This window comes from Salmo trutta, chromosome 14 (genome assembly GCF_901001165.1).
Source record: "Salmo trutta chromosome 14, fSalTru1.1, whole genome shotgun sequence".
NCBI lineage: Eukaryota > Metazoa > Chordata > Actinopteri > Salmoniformes > Salmonidae > Salmo > Salmo trutta.
In genome coordinates, this window is record NC_042970.1 from 43,580,994 (window position 1) to 43,600,623 (window position 19,630).

Below are 19,630 nucleotides of genomic sequence, written 5' to 3' on the forward strand. Positions count from 1 at the left end.
CTTCTTTCACTCTTACTCTCTTTCTCACTCTCGTTTGCTAACTCTCTCTCTCTCAATGAAATTCAATTCAAAGGGCTTTATTGGAATGGGAAAATAAACAAGCAACACATTAGTAAACATTACACTCACAAAAAGTTTTAAAAGAATATAGACATTTCAAATGTTATATTATTGGCTATGTACAGTATCGTAACAATGTGCAAGTAGTTGAAGTATGAAAGCGAAAAAGCTTTTATGAAATCAACAAAGCATGAGAAGACTGCTTTTGTTTTGTTTGTCAATAAGGGTGTGCAGGGTGTATACGTGGTCTGTCCATTGGTATTTTGGTTAGAAGCCAATTTGACATTTGTTCAGGACATTGTTTTCACTGAGGAAATGTTGGAGTCTGCTGTTGATGATACTGCAGAGAATCTTTCAGAGATTGCTGCTGATGCATTTTCCACAGTAATTATTAGCCTATAAAGAGGAGGTCAGAGACCTCTTGTGGTGTCAGGACAACAACCTCTCCCTCAACGTGATCAAGACAAAGGAGATGATTGTGGACTATTTGACAGGGCTGTAGTGGAGCAGGTTGAGAGCTTCAAGTTCCTTGGTGTCCACATCACCAACAAACTATCATGTTCCAAACACACTAAGACAGTTGTGAAGAGGGCACGACAACTTCTATCCCCCCTCAGGAGACTGAAAAGATTTGGCATGGGTCCTCTGATCCTCAAAAAGTTCTACAGCTGCACCATTGAGAGCATCCTGACTGGTTGCATCACCACCTAGTATGGCAACTGCTCAGCCTCCGACCGCAAAGCACTACAGAGGGTAGTACGTACGGCCCAGTACATCACTGGGGCCAAGCTTCCTGCCATCCAGGACCTCTTTATTTTTTCTTTGGATGCCCCAAACAATCGGAAAGGGGATTCATCAGAGAAAATGACTTTACCCCAGTCCTCAGCAGTCCAATCCCTGTACCTTTTGCAGAATATCAGTCTGCCCTTGATGTTTTTCCTGGAGAGAAGTGGCTTCTTTGCTGCCCTTCTTGACACCAGGCCATCCTCCAAAAGTCTTCACCTCACTGTGCATGCAGATACACTCACACCTGCCTCCTGCCATTCCTGAGCAAGCTCTGTACTGGTGGTGCCCCAATCCCGCAGCTGAATCAACTTTAGGGGATGGTCCTGGCACTTGCTGGACTTTCTTGGGCGCCCTGAAGCCTTCTTCACAACAATTGAACCGCTCTCCTCGTAGTTCTTGATGATCCGATAAATGGTTGATTTAGGTGCAATCTTACTGGCAGCAATATCTTTGCCTGTGAAGCCCTTTTTGTGAAAAAAATGATGACGGCACGTGTTTCCTTGCAGGTAACCATGGTTGACAGAGGAAGAACAATGATTCCAAGCACCACCCTCCTTTTGAAGCTTCCAGTCTGTTATTTGAACTCAATCAGCATGACAGAGGGATCTCCAGCCTTGTCCTCGTCAACACTCACACCTGTGTTAACGAGAGAATCACTGACATGATGTCAGCTGGTCCTTTTGTGGCAGGGCTGAAATGCAGTGGAAATGTTTTTTGGGATTCAGTTCATTTGCATGGCAAAGAGGGACTTTGCAATTAATTGCAATTCATCTGATCACTCTTCATAACATTCTGGAGTATATGAAAATGTCCATCATACAAACTGAGGCAGCAGGCTTTGTGAAAATTAATATTTTTGTCATTCTCAAAACTTTTGGCCACGACTGTACATGTTACCTCAATTACCTTGACTAACCGGTACCCCTGCACATTGATTCTGTAGCAGATTCCCCTGTATATAGCCTCGCTACTGTTATTTTATTGTTGCTCCTTAATTATTTGTTATATTTCTATTTTTTTTCTTCTTAAAACTGCATTTTTGGTTAAGGGCTTGTAAGTAAGCATTTCACTCTAAGGTCTACAACTGTTGTATATGGTGCATGTGACAAATAACATTTGATTTGATTTGATAAAGTAGTCTGCAGTACTACTGCCAAGATATGAGCTAAAGGTGTACCTAATGTAGGAGTCCCCACGAAGCCTACTATTGACTATGTAGATACCCACGACACGCAAGAGCTGTAAGAGTTGTGACCTGTTTTTGTTGGTTATGTTGTCGTAGTTGTGTCTGGGGGGGAATATGGGGGAGGGAATGCTGTCACCTCCAGGTAGGTGCTTGTCCCCATGTGTGCTGAGGGTGTCAGGTTCTTGTCCCGTGTGGCTCAGTTGGTAGAGCATGGTGTTTGCAACACCATGCTCTAATTCCCACAGGGGACCAGTATGGGAAAAAAAAAGAAATGTATGAAATGTATTCACTACTGTAAGTTGCTCTGGATAAGAGCGTCTGCTAAATGAGTTAAATGTAAAATGTTGTCCATTTCTGGCATTTAGGTCACCACAGACTAGTACATGTCCATGGTCCTGGAAATGATTGATCTCCCCCTCTAGGATGGAGAAGCTGTCTTCATTAAAGTATGGGGATTCTAGTGGGGGGATATATGTAGCACACAGGAGGACATTTTTCTCTGTTGAGATCATTTCCTTTTGAAGTTCTAGCCAAATGTAAAATGTTCCTGTTTTGATCAATTTAAACAGAGTGAGTTAGGTCTGCTCTATACCAAACTAGCATTCCCCTTGAGTCCATTCCCTGTTTCACACCTGGTAGTTTAGTGGATGGGACTACCAGCTCTCTGTAACCTAGAGGGCAACCAGTGGGTGCATATCCTTTATACCGTACCATGTTTTTTGTAGGATGACAATGTCTGCATTTTTTTTTTATTTGGTGAAGTCCACGTTCCTGCTTGTTAGGTCAATGGCAGATGACCTCCGGCCTTGGATATTCCAGGATGAGATAGAGAAAGCTTTGTGTTCCATAAAGTGTCCAATGTTGTTAGTTGTGTGGTTTGGCCTCAGAACAGCAAGTGTGTGCAGAGTCTGCTGAGCATCTGATACATGTCATTGGCTTGGGCTAGTGTAAAAGTGGGGGTTGGGCCTGTTTGCCTGCGTGTATGTGTGACTTTCATGTGGAGGCCCTTTTTGCGGGAGTTGGGGGGCTGCCATGTATAGGTGGACCTGCTCGTAAAGGCTGTTCAAGTCAAGGGTGTAGTGGTGGGCCAGGTAAACATTTGGTTTTGAGGCACAGTCACGGGAGATACTTGCATTTACCCACTGTATTGTAGCAGGATGGAAGTATTTTTGTGTTAGCAGGGAGGAGATAACCACTTGTACGTTGGGGAATGTAGAAGAATCTCTCTCTCTCTCTCTCTCTCTCTCTCTCTCAGCCCTCTAGACCCCCTCAATGCTGAGATTCCTCAGTGACTCATTGGCCTGTTTTCCAGGGTTAGTGAATGTGTAACTGGGGTTTTCTAACGGCCGTTGGCAAACCACCAACAAACCAAAGCTCCCTAAAACAGATCTCACAATCGTTGTTTAACCTGAATTGTAGTTACATCTTGAAAGGAAATGCTGTTTCAGTAATTATAAGGGGGAAATTATGGTTTCTCTTCATTGGTCTACTACTACTACTTCTACTACTGCTGCTACTACTGCTACTGCTACTACAACTACTACAAACACACACACACACTCAAAGATATGACACACACAGGATGTGTCTAAAGCAGCAGTGCACCCCTACACGCATGCGTAGGCCTGTCTATATGCACACTCTTACTTAATTATCTTCCTTTCCAATTATCTTCCTTTCCTTTCTCACTCTTCATCCCTCTTCTAAAGGAAAGCATGGCAACCCAATCTTTCTAGCAATGACAGTAGGTTTGAGTAATGTCAAAGGCAAGAAAGAAGGAGAGACTGACAAACAAGTAATGGAATTGTTTCTGTTGACGCCATGCCAGTGTGTCCAAAGGTAAAAAAAGCCAGTGTCTCAACACCAACCAGTCCAACAGCATTCCTGCCTATGTAGAAAAAGGAGGAAGGGAAGCGCTGCTAAGGTACACAATAGTAGATTGTGGTAGACAGAAGGGGCTCTTTGGTAAAAGTGGTAAATTGGTCATCAAAAAGAAAGGAGGACAAAGGCACTCTTCATATAATCAATTTTTATGGCAAGTTCAATGGAAATAAAGTTTAAAAACTCTGACGTGTTTCGGCTGCATGGCCTTTGTCAGGCAGCATTCCTGCCTAACCTCTGTTTTCTCTTTTAATATGGAAAGGAAGGGGACAATTGGCGTTGTGAAATTTGGGGGAAATGATTACCTTCTTTACAGGTAGAGGTAATCAGCAGAGATCACTCAGGAGGTCACAACTTCAAAGCTGTTATGACATAACTCCTCACCTGCATAACTGTTTACGCACATCAGGCAATAACCATATAGAGCGGCCCATTCAATTCCTGCCCGGGGGGGGGGGGGGCATTACTATTTCAGGTTACAAAAAAACACCAGGTCATTCGTGAACGTTTAAAACTAGATATAAAGTATGTAGCAATTATAATGGACCTATACGTTTTCAAATATCTGCTCTTTTTCTGGACCGCAAATTGGTTTTGACAAACAAATCGGTCCCCAAAAAAATCTGTGCGGCCCTCTGCTGAATTTTGAAATCTTGATGTGGCCCAGCGAGCCAAAATTATTGCCCACCCCTGCTATACACCGACACTATAACCTCTGATAAAACTCCTCTATTAAAGCCACTGTATACTGACAACATGCCAATACTGTGACGGGAAATGCTATTTATAATGCTACTTATCTGTTTTCTCAGTAAGGCAAGGATAACCTTTGACCTCTACAGTCAACGCCTTACCTCACTCAAATACAAACTTGAGTACTTTAAGAACCCTCTCCCTTTTCCCATGCAAACGAAACTACGCACAAGGGATTTCATGCATTAACCTGTTACACTGTAAGATAGAAGTAGAACTAAAACCATTATCACCCTTTGAATGACATGAGCTAAGATACTCAGGCCTCCGTCTTTGCACCAAAGAATCCTACAGTATACGTGTATTGACCTTTATCAGTCACTAAGAGGTGACAGTGAGCCACAACAACCCACTGTCCCCCATCAACTTGACACTAAAAACCACACACCAAAGCCAAACGGCTCCAGGCTCTGCAGCACACAATAGAAGGATTAGGTATATTTGAGGGGTGGTTTATTGTCTAATTGCCCATTCAGTCTACAATCAAACGACTGCCTCTGCTCTGCATCCAAGTTTCGGTGCAGCTCTCTTTGAGCCAGACGCAGTTTCATCTAATGACACATTGACTAGATGCCAGCTGGTGCCTCTCACCCTTAGTTCCATGTCTCAGTAGATTCCAGTTAGACTGTTATCAATATGCTGCACCCCGACATGGGTATAACCAGAAAAGCGTATAGGATTATAAATGAAATAAAAGCAATATATATTTTTTTTTATAAACAATACACATAATCTAGAAAAATAAATAAATTAAGAAATATCAGATAGAGCAATGTCAGAGAGTGGAATATAAATATATACTGAACAAAAATATAAATGCAACATGTAAAGTGTTGGTCCAATGTTTCATGAGCTGAAATAAAGGATCCCAGAAATGTTCCATATGCACAAAAAGCTTAATTCTCTCAAATTTTGTGCACAGATTTGTTTACATCCCTGTTTGTGAGCATTTCTCCTTTGCCAAGATAATCCATCCACCTGACAAGTTTGGCATATCAAGATGCTGATTAAACAGCATGATCATTACACAGGTGCACCTTGTGCACCACAATAAAAAGCTACTCTAATATGTGCAGTTTTGTCACAATAGAATGCAACAGATGTCTCAAGTTTTAAGGGAGTGTGCAATTGGCATGCTGACTGCAGGAATGTGTAAGGATCGATGCTGGTAGAGATGAGAAGCAGGTACAGGAAGTGAACATTTAATTATCAACGGACATGGAACGGAACAGGACAAGACAGCACCTGGACAAGAACACATAACGATATTAATGCAGACACAAGGAAAACACGGGGAAGCAGACAGTTATAGACAGGAAAATCAACAAAGGGAAGGAGTCCAGGTGAGTCCAATGAGCGTTGCTGCACGTAATGATGGTGACAGGTGTGCGTAATGAAGGGCAGCCTAGCACCCTCATGCACCAGAGAGGGAGAGTGACAGTACCCCGGGTGCCACCCGGCATCCCACCTGGGCGAGCCTGATGGGCCGGCCGAGGCATGGGCGCTGGACAAGCCGGCTGGGGCATAGAAGCCCAACAAACCGGCAGAGACGTGGGAGCCTGGCGAGCCGGCTCAGGCATGGGAGCCTTAAGATCCGCCTGGGGCTTGAAAGCCCAACAATCCCGCTGAGGCGTGGGAGCCCGACGAACTGGCTGAGGCGTGGGAGTCTGGCAAGCCGGCTGAGGCGTGGGAGCCCTTTGGGCCGGTTGAAGCATGACGTGGGGTAGGCACCTGCCGAGCCCACTGAGGCAAGACGATCTCTCAAGCCAGCTAAGGCGTAGAAGCCCGACAAGCTAGCTGAGGCACCTCGGTTCCCTCGGCAATAGCACCCGGAACCGACGTCACCAACCAAAACTCCCTAATGCTTATTTTAGTGGTGTCTGCATTCTGTAAGGATCGACACTGGTAGAGACGAGAAGAAGGTACAGAGAGTGAACATTTAATTATCAACGGACATGGAACGGAACAGGACATGACAGCGTCTGTACAAGAACACATAACATCAATGCAGACACAGGGAAAACACGGGGAAGCAGACAGTTATAGACAGAGCAATCAACAAAGGAAAGGAGTCCAGGTGAGTCCAATGAGTGTTGCTGCGCGTAATTATGGTGACAGGAGTGCGTAATGAAGGGCAGCCTGGTGCCCTCGAGCGCCAGAGAGGGAGAGCGGGAGCAGGCGTGACAGATTGTCCACCAGAGCTGTTGCCAGAAAATGTTATGTTAATTTCTCTATCATAAGCCACCTCCAAAATAATTTTAGAGAATTTGGCAGTACGTCCAACTGGTCTCACAACCGCAGACCATCTGTATGGCGTCATGTAGGCAAGCGGTTTGCTGATGTCAACGTTGTAAACAGAGTGCCCCATGGTGGTGATGGGGTTATGGTATGAGCAGGCATAAGCTACGGACAATGAACATAATTGCATTTTATTGCTGGCAATTTGAATGCACAGAGATACCATGACAACATCCTGAATCCCATTGTTGTGCCATTCATCCGCCACCATCACTTCATGTTTCAGCATGATAATGCATGGCCCCTGTCGCAAGGATCTGTACACAATTCCAAGGAGCTGAAAATGTCCCAGTTCTTCTATTGCCTGCATACTCACCAGACATGTCACTCACTGAGCATGTTTGGGATGCTCTGGATTGACGTGTATGACAGCATGTTCCAGTCCCGCCAATATCCAAAAACTTTGCACAGCCATTGAAGAGGAGTGGGACAACATTCCACAGGCCACAATCAACACCTTGATCAACTCTATGTGAAGGAGATGTATCGCACTGCATGGTCTGGTCACACCAGATACTGATTGATTTTATGACCCACGCCCCTATCTTATTTCTTAAGGTATCTGTGACCAAAAGATGCATATCTGTATTCCCAGTCATGTGAAACCCATAGATGAAGGCCTAATTCATTTATTTCAATTGACTGATTTCCTTATATGAACTGTGACTCCGTAAAAACTTTGAAATTGTTGCATGTTGAGTTTATATTTTTGTTCGGTATATATGCATACAGTATATATTAGAGGTCGACCGATTAATCGGAATGGCCGATTAATTAGGGCCGATTTCAAGTTTTCATAACAATCGGAAATCGTTATTTTTGGACGCCGATTTGGCAGATTTTTTTTTTCTTCTTCTTTTTCTTTTTTAAGACCTTTATTTAACTAGGCAAGTCAGTTAAGAACACATTCTTATTTTCAATGACGGCCTAGGAACGGTGGGTTAACTGCCTTGATCAGGGGCAGAACGACAGATTTTTACCTTGTCAGCTCAGGGATTCAATCTTGCAACCTTATGGTTAACTAGTCCAACGCTCTAACCACCTGCTTTACATTGCACGCCACGAGGTTACGCGAATGCAGTAAGAAGCTAAGGTAAGTTGCTAGCTAGCATTAAACTTATCTTATAAAAAACAATCAATCAATCATAATCACTAGTTGATGGTTGATGATATTACTAGTTTATCTAGCCTGTCCTGCGTTGCATATAATCGCTTAGGTACACGTTGCTCCAACCATAAACATCAATGCCTTTCCTAAAATCAATACACAAGTATATATTTTTAAACCTGCATATTTAGCTAAAAGAAATCCAGGTTAGCAGGCAATATTAACTAGGTGAAATTGTGTCATTTTGCGTTCATTGCACGCAGAGTCAGTGTATATGCAACAGTTTGGGTCGCCTGGCTCGTTGCGAACTAATTTGCCAGAATTTTACGTAATTATGACATAACATTGAAGATTGTGCAATGTAACAGGAATAACGTTTTGTTTGAGATGATAGTTTCCGGATTCGACCATATTAATGACCTAAGGCTCGTATTCCTGTGTGTTATTATGTTATAATTAAGTCTATGATTTGATAGAGCAGTCTGACTGAGCGATGGTAGGCAGCAGCAGGCTCGTAAGCATTCATTCAAAATAGCACTTTCGTGCGTTTTGCCAGCAGCTCTTCGCAATGCTTCAAGCATTGCGCTGTTTATGACTTCAAGCCTGTCAACTCCCGAGATTAGGCTGGTGTAACCGATGTGAAATGGCTCCTCCTTTCTCATGTGTTACCCTTCCTGCAGGCTCATCTGACATGACCCTCCAGCATGACAATGCCACCAGCCATACTGCTCGTTCTGTGCGTGATTTCCTGCAAGACAGGAATGTCAGTTTTCTGCCATGGCCAGCGAAGAGCCTGGATCGCAATCCCATTGAGCACGTCTGGGACCTGTTGAATCGGAGGGTGAGGGCTAGGGCCATTCCCCCCAGAAATGTCCGGGAACTTGCAGGTGCCTTGGTGGAAGAATGGGGTAACATCTTACAGCAAGAACTGACAAATCTGGTGCAGTCCATGAGGAGGAGATGCACTGCAGTACTTAATGCAGCTGGTGGCCACACCAGATACTGACTGTTACTTTTGATTTTGACCCCCCCCTTTGACCCCCCCCCCCCTCCTCACATTATTCAATTTCTTTTAGTCACATGTCTGTGGAACTTGTTCAGTTTATGTCTCAGTTGTTGAATCTTGTTGTGTTCACACAAATACTTACACGTGTTAAGTTTGCTGAAAATAAACGCAGTTGACAGTGAGAGGACGTCATGAGTTTATGTATATATACACAGAACAGGTGTGTACAGCAGTAGTTATATAGGATGAGCCATGACTAGAATACAGTATAAGCTGTACATAAAGTGTGTAAAACAGTATGTAAACATCATTAAAGTGACCAGTGCTCTAAGAGCAGGGCTCTATGTACATAGGGAAGCAGTCTCTAAGGTGCAGGGTAGAGTACCGGGTGGTTGCCAGCTAGAACAGGGACTAAGGCTTATGGTGACTGTTTAATAGTCTGATGGCCTGGATATAGAAGCTGTTTCTCAGTCTACCGGTTCCAGCTTTGATGCACTTGTACTTCCTCCACCTTTTAGATGGTAGAGGGGAGAACAGGCCGTCGCTTGGGTGGATGAGGTCCTTGATGAACTTCTTGGCCTTCCTGTGACATCGGGTGATATAAATGTCCTGGAGGGCATGCAGTGTGCCCACGGGTGATGCGTTAGGCTGACCGCACCATGCTCTCAATATGTGGATGTGGATGGGGGCATGCTCTCTCTGCTGTCTCCTGTAGTCCATGATCAGCTCCTTTGTTTTGTTGAGGGAGAGGGTATTTTCCTGGCACCATTCCACCATGGCTCTCACCTTCTCCCTATAGGCTGTCTCATAATTGTTGGTAATCAGGCCTAGTACTGTTGTGTCATCAGCAAACTCGATGATTGAGTTTGAAAAGTGTGTGGTCACGAAGTCATGGGTGAAGAATACAGGAGGGGGCTGAGCAAGCACCCCTGTGGGGCCCCCATGTTGAGGATCAGCGTGGCAGAGGTGTTGTTGCCTACCTTCACCACTTGGGGTCAGCCAATCAGGAAGTCCAGGACCCAATTGCACAGGGAGGGGTTCAGACCCAGGGCTCTGAGCTTGGAGGGCACTATGGTGTACAAGACTGATGAACAGCAGACTTACATTGGTATTTATCTTGTCCAGGTGGGATAGGGCAGAGTGCAGTGCAATGGCGATTGCATCGTCCTTGGATCTGTTGGGGCGATATGTGAATCGAAGTGGGTCAAGGGTGTTGGTCAAGGTGGAGGTGATATGGTCCTTGACACACTTAAATTACTTACATCTGCCACGGAGAACGAGAGCACACAGTCCTTGTAAGCGATGGGGGCCCACATCGGCGGGCCCCTCGAAGCAGGCGAAGGTGTTTAGCTCTTTATAATCTGTCAGAGTCCCTGCTACATTCGTCTTGTGTCTGTGCCATTGAATTGAGACTCCACTTTCTCCTTATACTGTCATTTTGCCTCTTTCATTGCTTACAGAGGTCATAGCAGGTCTGTTTGTACACATCCATGTTCCCAGTCACCTTGCCATGGGGTAAATGCGGTGGTTTGTGCCTTCAGTTTTGCGCGGATGCTGCCATCTATGAACAGTTTTTGGTTTGGAAAAGTTCTAATCGTCACAGTGGGAACAACATCCTCTATGCACTTCCTGATGAACCCAGTCACCGAGTCAATGTATACATCGATACTATTCTCAGAGGCGACCTGGAACATTTCCTAGTCCTAGTGATCAAAACAATCTTGAAGCACAGATTCCGATTGGTCATACCAACGTTGAACAGTCCTTACCACTGGAGTTTCCTGATTAAGTTTCTGCCTATAGGTGGGGGGGGAGTGGGATCTGATTTGCTGAAGGGAGGGTTGGGGAGAGCCTTGTAGCCATCCCGGAAGGGAGAGTAGCAATGATGTTGCATGTGCAGTACAGGAGATGTGTTGATAGAATTTCAGTAACATTTTCCTCAGATTTCCTTTAATAAAGTCCCCAGTTACAATAAATGAGGCCTCCAGATATGCAGTTTCCAGGTTGCACATAGTCCAAGGAAGTTCCTTGAGGGCCGTTGTGGTGTCGGAATGGGGGGGAATATACGGTCAAAAATGTGGACACACCTACTCATTCAACGATTTTTCTTTATTTGTAAAACATGTTTTTAAATAATGATCCACTGTAGTTTATCTTTGCTTCTCTTTGAGCTGTTCTTATCATAATATGGATTTGGTCTATTACCAAATAGGTCTATCTATTGTATACAACCCATACCTTGTCACAATCCAAATGATTGGCTCAAACGCATTAAGAAGGAAAGAAATTCCATCAATTTACTTTTAACAAGGTACACCTGTTAATTGAAATGCATTGCAGTTGACTATATCATAAAGCTGGTTGAGAGAATACCAAGTGTAAGAATCGACGCTGGAGTAGAGAAGCAGGTACGGAGAGTGAACATTTAATTATGAACGGACATGGAACAGGACAGGGACAGCGTCAGAACAAGGGGAACAAAAATGACATGACGACAATAATGCTGAAGCGGGGAACAGAGCTCGTGAACAGACAGATATAGGGGAGGTAATGAGAGCAGGTGATTGAGTCCAGGTGAGTTCAATGAATCGCTGATGTGCATGACGAGGGAAACAGGTGTGCGTAATGATGGTGGTAGGAGTGCATAGTGGTTGGCAGCCTGGCACCCTCGAAAGCGGGAACAGGCATGACAGCCAAGAGTGTGCAAAGCTGAAAATAGTAGAAAATAGCAAAAATAAAGAAAAACCTCTTGAATGAGTAGGTGTTTCCAAACTTTTGACTGGTACTGTACATGGCAGTGACGATGAATAAAGACAATTATCTTTGGAGGTAATGCGATCAGCATTTGATGGTGAGGTTTTCCAGATCGGGAGAACAAAAGGACTTGATTTCCTGTACATTACCACAATCACACCATGAGTTATTAATCATGAAACAAACCCATCCTCCTTTCTTTTTACCAGACAGTTCTTTCTTCCTGTCTACGAGATGGATGGAGAACCCCAATGGCTGAATGGATGGGGACAATATGTCCGGAGAGAGCCATGATTCTGTAAAACAGAGTATGTTACAGTCCCTGATGTCTCTCTTGAAGGAGATCCTCGACCTGAACTTGTCTACTTTATTGTCCAGGGACTGAACATTAGCGAGTAATATACTCGGAATAGATGGATGGTATGCAAGCCACCTGAGTCTGACTAGGGCCCCGCTCCTTCTACCTCTTCTCTGGCATCAGTGTTTTGTTGCAGCTGACTAGGGAAGTTCAAACAAAGGATCCAGGATGAATTTCTTAAGGCAACATCTCTGCCACCACCTAACAAGTCCCACTATGACTCTGCAAACAAAGCCAATCAGAAAACTTCATGTTGTGTTTGTTTTGGCAAGCCAGACAATGTCTCTGGAAAATCTTATTTAAAATGGCCACTGAACCTGCGTCATGGTAACCATATCAAGTGAATGACTTGCAGTGTCAGGTCCTCGCGTTGGGTAAACATGTGTGGAGCTGTGGCTGAACCAGTCCACTGAGCTAAGGTCAACAGCAAATGTTGGAACAAATTACTTAATTCCTCAGAAATAAACCTCAGAGGTGGTGATGTGTGTGCGTGTGCGTGTGTGCGTGCGAGTGTGCACTCATGTGTAAGTGAGTGCGTGTGTGGCAGGTATCAATGTCGGGAAAGTAGCTAAATCTGGTGCGACGCGTCATTTCTCAGTACTCTTGAGACTTTGGTGTTTGTTGTGCATTGTCACTGCCAAATAAAGTGACGGAAAACATGATATGAACGAAACATGTGGTTTCGATATGTTTCATGTGTTTGACACCGTCCCATTAATTCCAAACCAGCCTCACTCTCTCCACCCATCAACTCCCCCTCCCTTCCACCCCTTCCTTCTGTCTTTGTCTTCCCATTCTACACACCCGCCAATGCTCTTGAGCTTCATCATGGAGAGAAGGAGTGAGGGAGACGGGAGGCACTACGTGGAGTGTGTGAGTGTGTCGGGGGGTGGCATAGCGGGAGGGCAGGTTTGTTTGGTTTTTCACTGTTCTCTGGAAGAGAGGGAGAGGGAGGGGGAGAGAAGAGAGAGGGGGGTGTGACCCATGCCATGGCTTAATGGTACCATGGAATTCCCCCCCAGTTTACCCTGACCTGGCCCCTCCCACCTATCTTACTTGGCTATAAAGCCTTACACAGGTAAATCTAGCAACAGGTACATCTTTTACTCTATAGAGAGAGAGCTAAAGGGAGAGATAGAGAAGAAATAGAGTTAAGATTAACCGTGTACTGACAAGCTCTCGGAGTGAATCACAAACACCGGACTCTAAATCAAACTGTGGAGTATTATCATCGCTACCTGTTCATCGTTACCTGTTCATTGCTACCTGTTCATCGCTACCTGTCGGTCGCCTCAGAATCAGGTACGTGTGGAGATGGAGGTGCTCTTTGGGGAGTAATGGGGTGGGTGTTTTGGTCAGGGGTCACAAGCACCTTGACAGCATATGTTTTTGCGTATATTCACGCACAGCAGAGGAAAGTAAACAAAAACTGGTGTGTATTCATACACAGACAAATATTTTGCATAGATGCAAAGTACAACCACAGTGACCCACTTCAAATCAATGAATATAATGCATGTTTCACTAACACAACAATATCCAAATGTTGATCATCCTTGTGTGCGCACTGAATGGCTCACTCAATTGTCACCAATGGCTCACTCAATTGGTGAATGCACCAATTTGTAAGTCGCTCTGGATAAGAGCGTCTGCTAAATGACGTAAATGTAAATGTCTCCTAGTTAGAGAAAACATGTATATATGTGTTAATGAATCTATGTCCATAAACAGCATTCTAATGTCTTACTAACTGGACTGTCTCCTGGTTGTAGATCGCCCATGTCGTCTGCCAGTGAGCTGTGTAGGATCCTGACCAACGCTAACATGACCATGTACCAGACTGGGAGCTCAGAGCCGCTGCAGCCCAGCCTCACCACGGTGTCTCTGCCTGCCGTAGGAGACCTGCTGCACCTCTCAGACCTTTCCTCATGCAGTGCCAATATACTGGGTGAGAACAGTTATTAATACTTTTTTAGGATTTTTTTGTTGTTGACAGGGACAGTGTACAAAAAAAAAGAAGAATTCCCAATATACTGAGAAATTCTGCATTTCACCAGATTTAGCTAACAACTCATTTCCATCTGCGGTCACCTGGACCCTATAGGCGTCTTACAAAAATGCCTCTTCATAATAACTGAGAGCACCCAGAAGATGATACAAATATGATGTCTATTGAAGGAAGAAACGATAGACACAAACTGAAAAATGACAGAAGAGGATGTGTAACTTTCTCTGCTTTGTTATCAGCATGTGGGATACTTTAGTCCCTGATATGTCATTTTGTGTTGATCACCTGGGAAACCACAGTGTGGATGTGTGTAATTTTTTCTTAGAGGATCTTTATTCAGTCATGAGTTTTGGCGGTTGTTTGGTTTTAGTCGTTGTGTCGGCTGGTGAAGTCCGTGGATATTTCCCATTGTCTCACCCTGGATAGACCTATTGGCTGAGCTTGTTGGCAGACACTCAGTCGACGCGCACATTAAACATACTGCGTATCCTTAAGCGAAACTGTCAGACAGACAGGGGACTGGCTGAACTTTGCAATGACCTCATTTAGAAGGCTGTTTAATCATTAACCGGGACAATGTTTAACTTGTATTTAATAGAGGAATGCGGCCTTTTCATCTTTCAGACGTCTCAAGCTTTATTTTGTTTGCCGTAGCCTATAGCTAGTGATAAGTGGTGACTAGACAGAGCGACAGCAGAGCAGAGATAAACTAGGCAGCAGAGATAAACCTGGCAGCAGAGATAAACTAGGCAGCAGAGATAAACTAGAGCCAGACATCCTGACTTGGCCAGACCACAAAATCAGATTTTCACAGGTCCAGATCAGGATCTGGGTTCTTGGTGGGTTGTCATTTATTTGGAAAACGTGAGTTATTGTGGGTGGTTAGATTGACAAAGGTTTTCTATTTTAAATGTTCTATAATAGTTATGACTGAAAACATAATGTGTAATTTCTATCTATCCAGATTGAATCTATATCAAATTACTTTATTCTTGTTATGTAACTATAGTTAAAAAAAATAAAAGTGCTATGTATGTAAAATGTACATGTAACAACAAAAGAAAAAGCTGTAAAAAAAAAAAGATTGTTTAATCTCAAAAGAGGGATAGTGATTTTACAATGACAGCATGTCTCACACACATGAACACACACAAACATACACAGACACACACAGTGCACAAATCTAACTCCCCCCTCCACCTCTGTGTCCTCTAGCTCAATGGTATGACCTGAACCCTCAGTACTGGAGCAAGCAGAACGTTTTGGAGTGGATCAGTTTTCACGTGGAGCGCACTAAGTTTGATGCCAGCACACTGAGCATGTCCTACTGCTCCACGGATGGACCTACACTTTGCCAACTGACCAGAGATCAGCTGTTAAACATGTTTGGAATGTCCCTCGGGACTCAGCTCTACCAGAGCCTGGTGGAACTCAAGGCCAAATACGGTAAGGATCTGATGGAAGTGAAATTAATAAACTTTATTGATGATCATAAAAGGGGGAATCTTAGATTTGGCTCCGGGAACAAACACAGACATTTTAGTAATTTAATTTAGACAATTTATTTGTCAATATAGTAATGATTCAGTCATTAAATATATTTTGGTGTCTGTCATTTCGGTTCCAGATCTGAATGAGACCTGCAAGCTTCTGGACAACTTCCTGGAGGAGTTCCCAGACTTCCCTCTGCTCAGCACAGTAGAAGTGAACGAAGGTAAACACCTCCTCTCGTCTTTTCTTCCCACTTCCTACTACCACGCCAAAGCCTCAAGTGTTAAAAGGACACATTTGCTGACATTGTGATGTTACTGTTACAGTTGTGAGAGACACCAGCTACACTGACTTCTCACACATCTTCAAGAACTTCGAAAACATGAAGCCGCTCAGCGATAACGGATACGAGTCCGACAGCATGCACAGCTCCTCATCAGGTGAGTGGTGTCCCTCTTTCCTCTTCTTCTCCTTTATCGTCACTCCTCTCATCTCCCTTCCCCCAAATCTTCTCACATCACTCGATCAGTGTGTGATTGGTTTGGCCTGTATCACTGAGCCCATGGCCTTATTAATCGATCAAGGCAGGACGAAGGAGCGGCCGTATTGAAAGTGTTTTCCTTCCTCTCTCCCTGTCCCCAGGTGGAATGCTGAGCTTCCAGAACCCCAGCTCTCCAGAATCCAGGAGCAGTGAGTCCGACCCAGAGTTCTCCTACCCTCAGTTCACAAGTGAGTACAACTTTTCATAAGTGGACGTCACATTCTTGAACTTCAGACGGGTGAGCCTTGAAAGTGCATGTCTCTTTGAAAGCCGGTCTGGTGTTCTAAACTCCGGAACTGTTGTGTTTGACAGAAGTGCACATAAAGACAGAGAGGGGAGAGATGAAGAAGAGAGGCAGAGGAAGACCTCCCAAACTCAGCCGAGACCCCAAACACTTCTACCAGACCTCCACAAAGAGCAAACATGGTGAGTGGCTCTTCTCATTCTAACACACACACACACACACACATACACACACACACACACACACCAATGTCAACAACTGTTTTCAATGGTGCTCTGTAGAAGCACAGTTTTATCAGTCATGTGATTTGCATACATTTTTGCATCTGGTACTGAAAACAGCCACAGTCAAAACATCACAGGTGCTTTTAGGTCATAGACCAATAACCACACATGCACACTCGCACGGACACACACACAAACACACACACGCATGCGCACACACACACACACACAAACACAAGCACACCTGCTCTACCTCATCCTTGCTGGCTTAAGCACACACACACACACCTGCGCTGTCTTACACACACCTAACGCTAGCTCTCCCTTGTCCCCCTATAGCGCCTCGTGGGACACACCTGTGGGAGTTCATTAGGGACATCCTGATCCACCCAGAGCAGAACCAGAACCAGGCTCTGATGAAGTGGGAGGACCGCCGTGAGGGTGTCTTCAAGTTCCTCAAGTCTGAGGCTGTGGCCCAGCTGTGGGGGCAGAAGAAGAAGAACAGCAGCATGACCTATGAAAAACTCAGCCGCGCCATGAGGTAGGAAACCATGGTGATATAGTAGCACCATCATGGCAACTAGCCATGGAAACTCTAATCCTAGCAACCAAGCTAAACAGAGCTAACCAGTTGAGGATGAAGTTAGATTTGTTTTTGTGTCGACAATGATAAACCATTGCCTGGTCATAAGACTAACCTGTGGCTCTCCTTCCTCCCTCCCTCCTATAGATACTACTACAAGAGAGAGATCCTGGATAGAGTGGACGGTAGACGGCTGGTCTATAAGTTTGGGAAGAATTCCACCGGCTGGAAGGTGGAAGAGATCGAGCTGCATGGCATGTGAGATACAAGGCAGGAGACAGGACAGGTAGAGACCAATGGCCAAGACTGGCGAGGGTATAAACTGGTCAGACCAGTTCCCCTGGGTCCTATTGTAGATAGGATGGCCCAGTCTCTGGATGATAGCTCTACTCTACCTGAAAGAATATAAAGACACTTACTTCTCTTCTTCCAGGGGAGGTGTTGCAGAAAATTTAAGCCAGTGTTTTTGGCTCCAGTAGGTTTTATGAACCGATATAGTTATTGTACAGTAATTATGTGTATTTCGATTTTGAATCAGGCATTGTTGTGGACATTGCTCTGGGCCTACCAGAGGTAGGTAGGATGATGTGTCTGTATATTTGTTTTCAGTTACATTCTCTCTGGGATAGATAATAGTGGTCCTATATGACTGTATGGTCCTGGATATCTCAGTTGGTAGAGCATAGTGCTTGCAATGCCAGGAACGTGGGTTCAATTCCTGGGATCACCCCTATGTGAAATGTATGCACGCATGACTGTAAGTCCCTTTGGATAAAAGTGTCCGCTAAATATAACAATAAAGGCATTTAGGTAAGCACCTTACATTGTGCGGGAGTAACTCACCTTGTGTGTCACTATGACAACCACCCTGGGCATTATGATTTTTACTCTGGCAATGTAAGCACTGGGTATTATACGAATCTGTTTGTATTGTTTTTTGTTTCTATTAATATTTAACAAGTGACAGTCTATCCCTGTGCCGCCTATCATTTTTATATGTCTATTTGCAAGACGGCTAGTTGCCAAACTTTTGACTTCTAAATTGAGCCAATGGTTAGAAGAGCCTCATGTTGTGTTTTACTCTTCTGGGAGTTATGGGTATATAACGTCTTGTGTTAAATTGTAAACCTGATATGAAGGAGGGAGGAGACAAAATGGAGGAAAAACAAAAGATAGAGAAGAGGGAGAGGGAAACAAAATGAAGGAATACTCATTCTAAACTATTGGTGAGACGACGTTGTGCACGTCACTGTTTCAGCGTAAATGTTGTCTATGAAGTATGTGTCCTTTATAGCCATATTAATAATAATAATAAATATCTCACCAGACGAGACCTACGTCAGATTAAAACAATTCAGCGACTCAACTCCTGTTCTTTATGATTATTAGTTCTGTTATTCAGCTGGTCTGTTCCCTTCTAGATCGCTCAATAACATGAGTATGAGAATTCAGTCTCAGATTGTATCGTTTGTGATATTTTCACACGCATGTATGTACAGCACATTGTCTTATTTTGTACAGTTAAGAGCCTTTTTACGGAAATAAACTGTTTTAAGTAATGTAAGTGTCCTTGTGTATTTGGTACAAAATGGACTATTATGTTTGAAAGAAAATCACATAGTACCCCAACTGAACATAAACTTGTATTGAAAGCACTCCTAATTCAATAATAGCATCAGGTATATTAAAATATATTAAAGTAATATTCTCTCCCTTGACATGTCTTTTTCACATCTCAACCACCTGTTCAACCTCAGTATAACATCTCATCTGGAGGACGAGTCGGTTGGCAGTCTGACTCCTGCCATCCATTGTCAGACAAGACAATAAACACAGAAGTTGGGCCGTTCTGGCTCGGTCAAGGCCTATTTACTTACAGAACAAGACGTTTAGCACAGAGGTCATCCTAGGTGTGTAATCACAATTTAATCGACTGCCATTTTCAGATCCATGTCAAGTTTCTCCTTAACACGAAGCAGCGCTTTGCACCTGTCTCTCAGTTGCAATTGTCTCTGGTTGGCGCAGGAGTAAGCTTATACTCCTCCTAGAGCTACCATCACCCTGGCGACGGTAATGACTGATTGTCTGTGTTTGCTTTTTAACATCAACTACCCTTCGGGTTTGCTACAACACAACAGTAAGCTTGCTGTTCAAACATGATCCATCAGTGCATGTACAGGCTCAATTGAAATGTATTTAGTGTGGCAGATGGGCCAATTCCCAGCCTACGGACCATAACTGATGGCTGCTGCTTACAAACACATACAGCGTACAGTATGCATGTATGTATATATACACACACACACACACATACAATATCTCTCTCTCATTACACACACAAACACACAG

General features: G+C 44.0%; 1 protein-coding gene across 1 annotated transcript; it reads left to right on the top strand.

The window, feature by feature from the left end:
* The first annotated feature begins 13,272 nt into the window (after positions 1 to 13,272).
* LOC115208135 (ETS-related transcription factor Elf-3) lies at positions 13,273 to 18,840 on the top strand. The gene is made up of 9 exons (XM_029775971.1): positions 13,273 to 13,492; positions 13,963 to 14,138; positions 15,414 to 15,644; positions 15,826 to 15,912; positions 16,016 to 16,129; positions 16,332 to 16,418; positions 16,543 to 16,656; positions 17,038 to 17,239; positions 17,429 to 18,840. Exons 2-9 carry the CDS (start codon positions 13,970 to 13,972, stop codon positions 17,541 to 17,543), a joined length of 1,119 nt encoding a protein of 372 aa, XP_029631831.1. The 5' UTR covers positions 13,273 to 13,492; positions 13,963 to 13,969; the 3' UTR covers positions 17,544 to 18,840.
* The last annotated feature ends 790 nt before the right edge of the window (positions 18,841 to 19,630 follow it).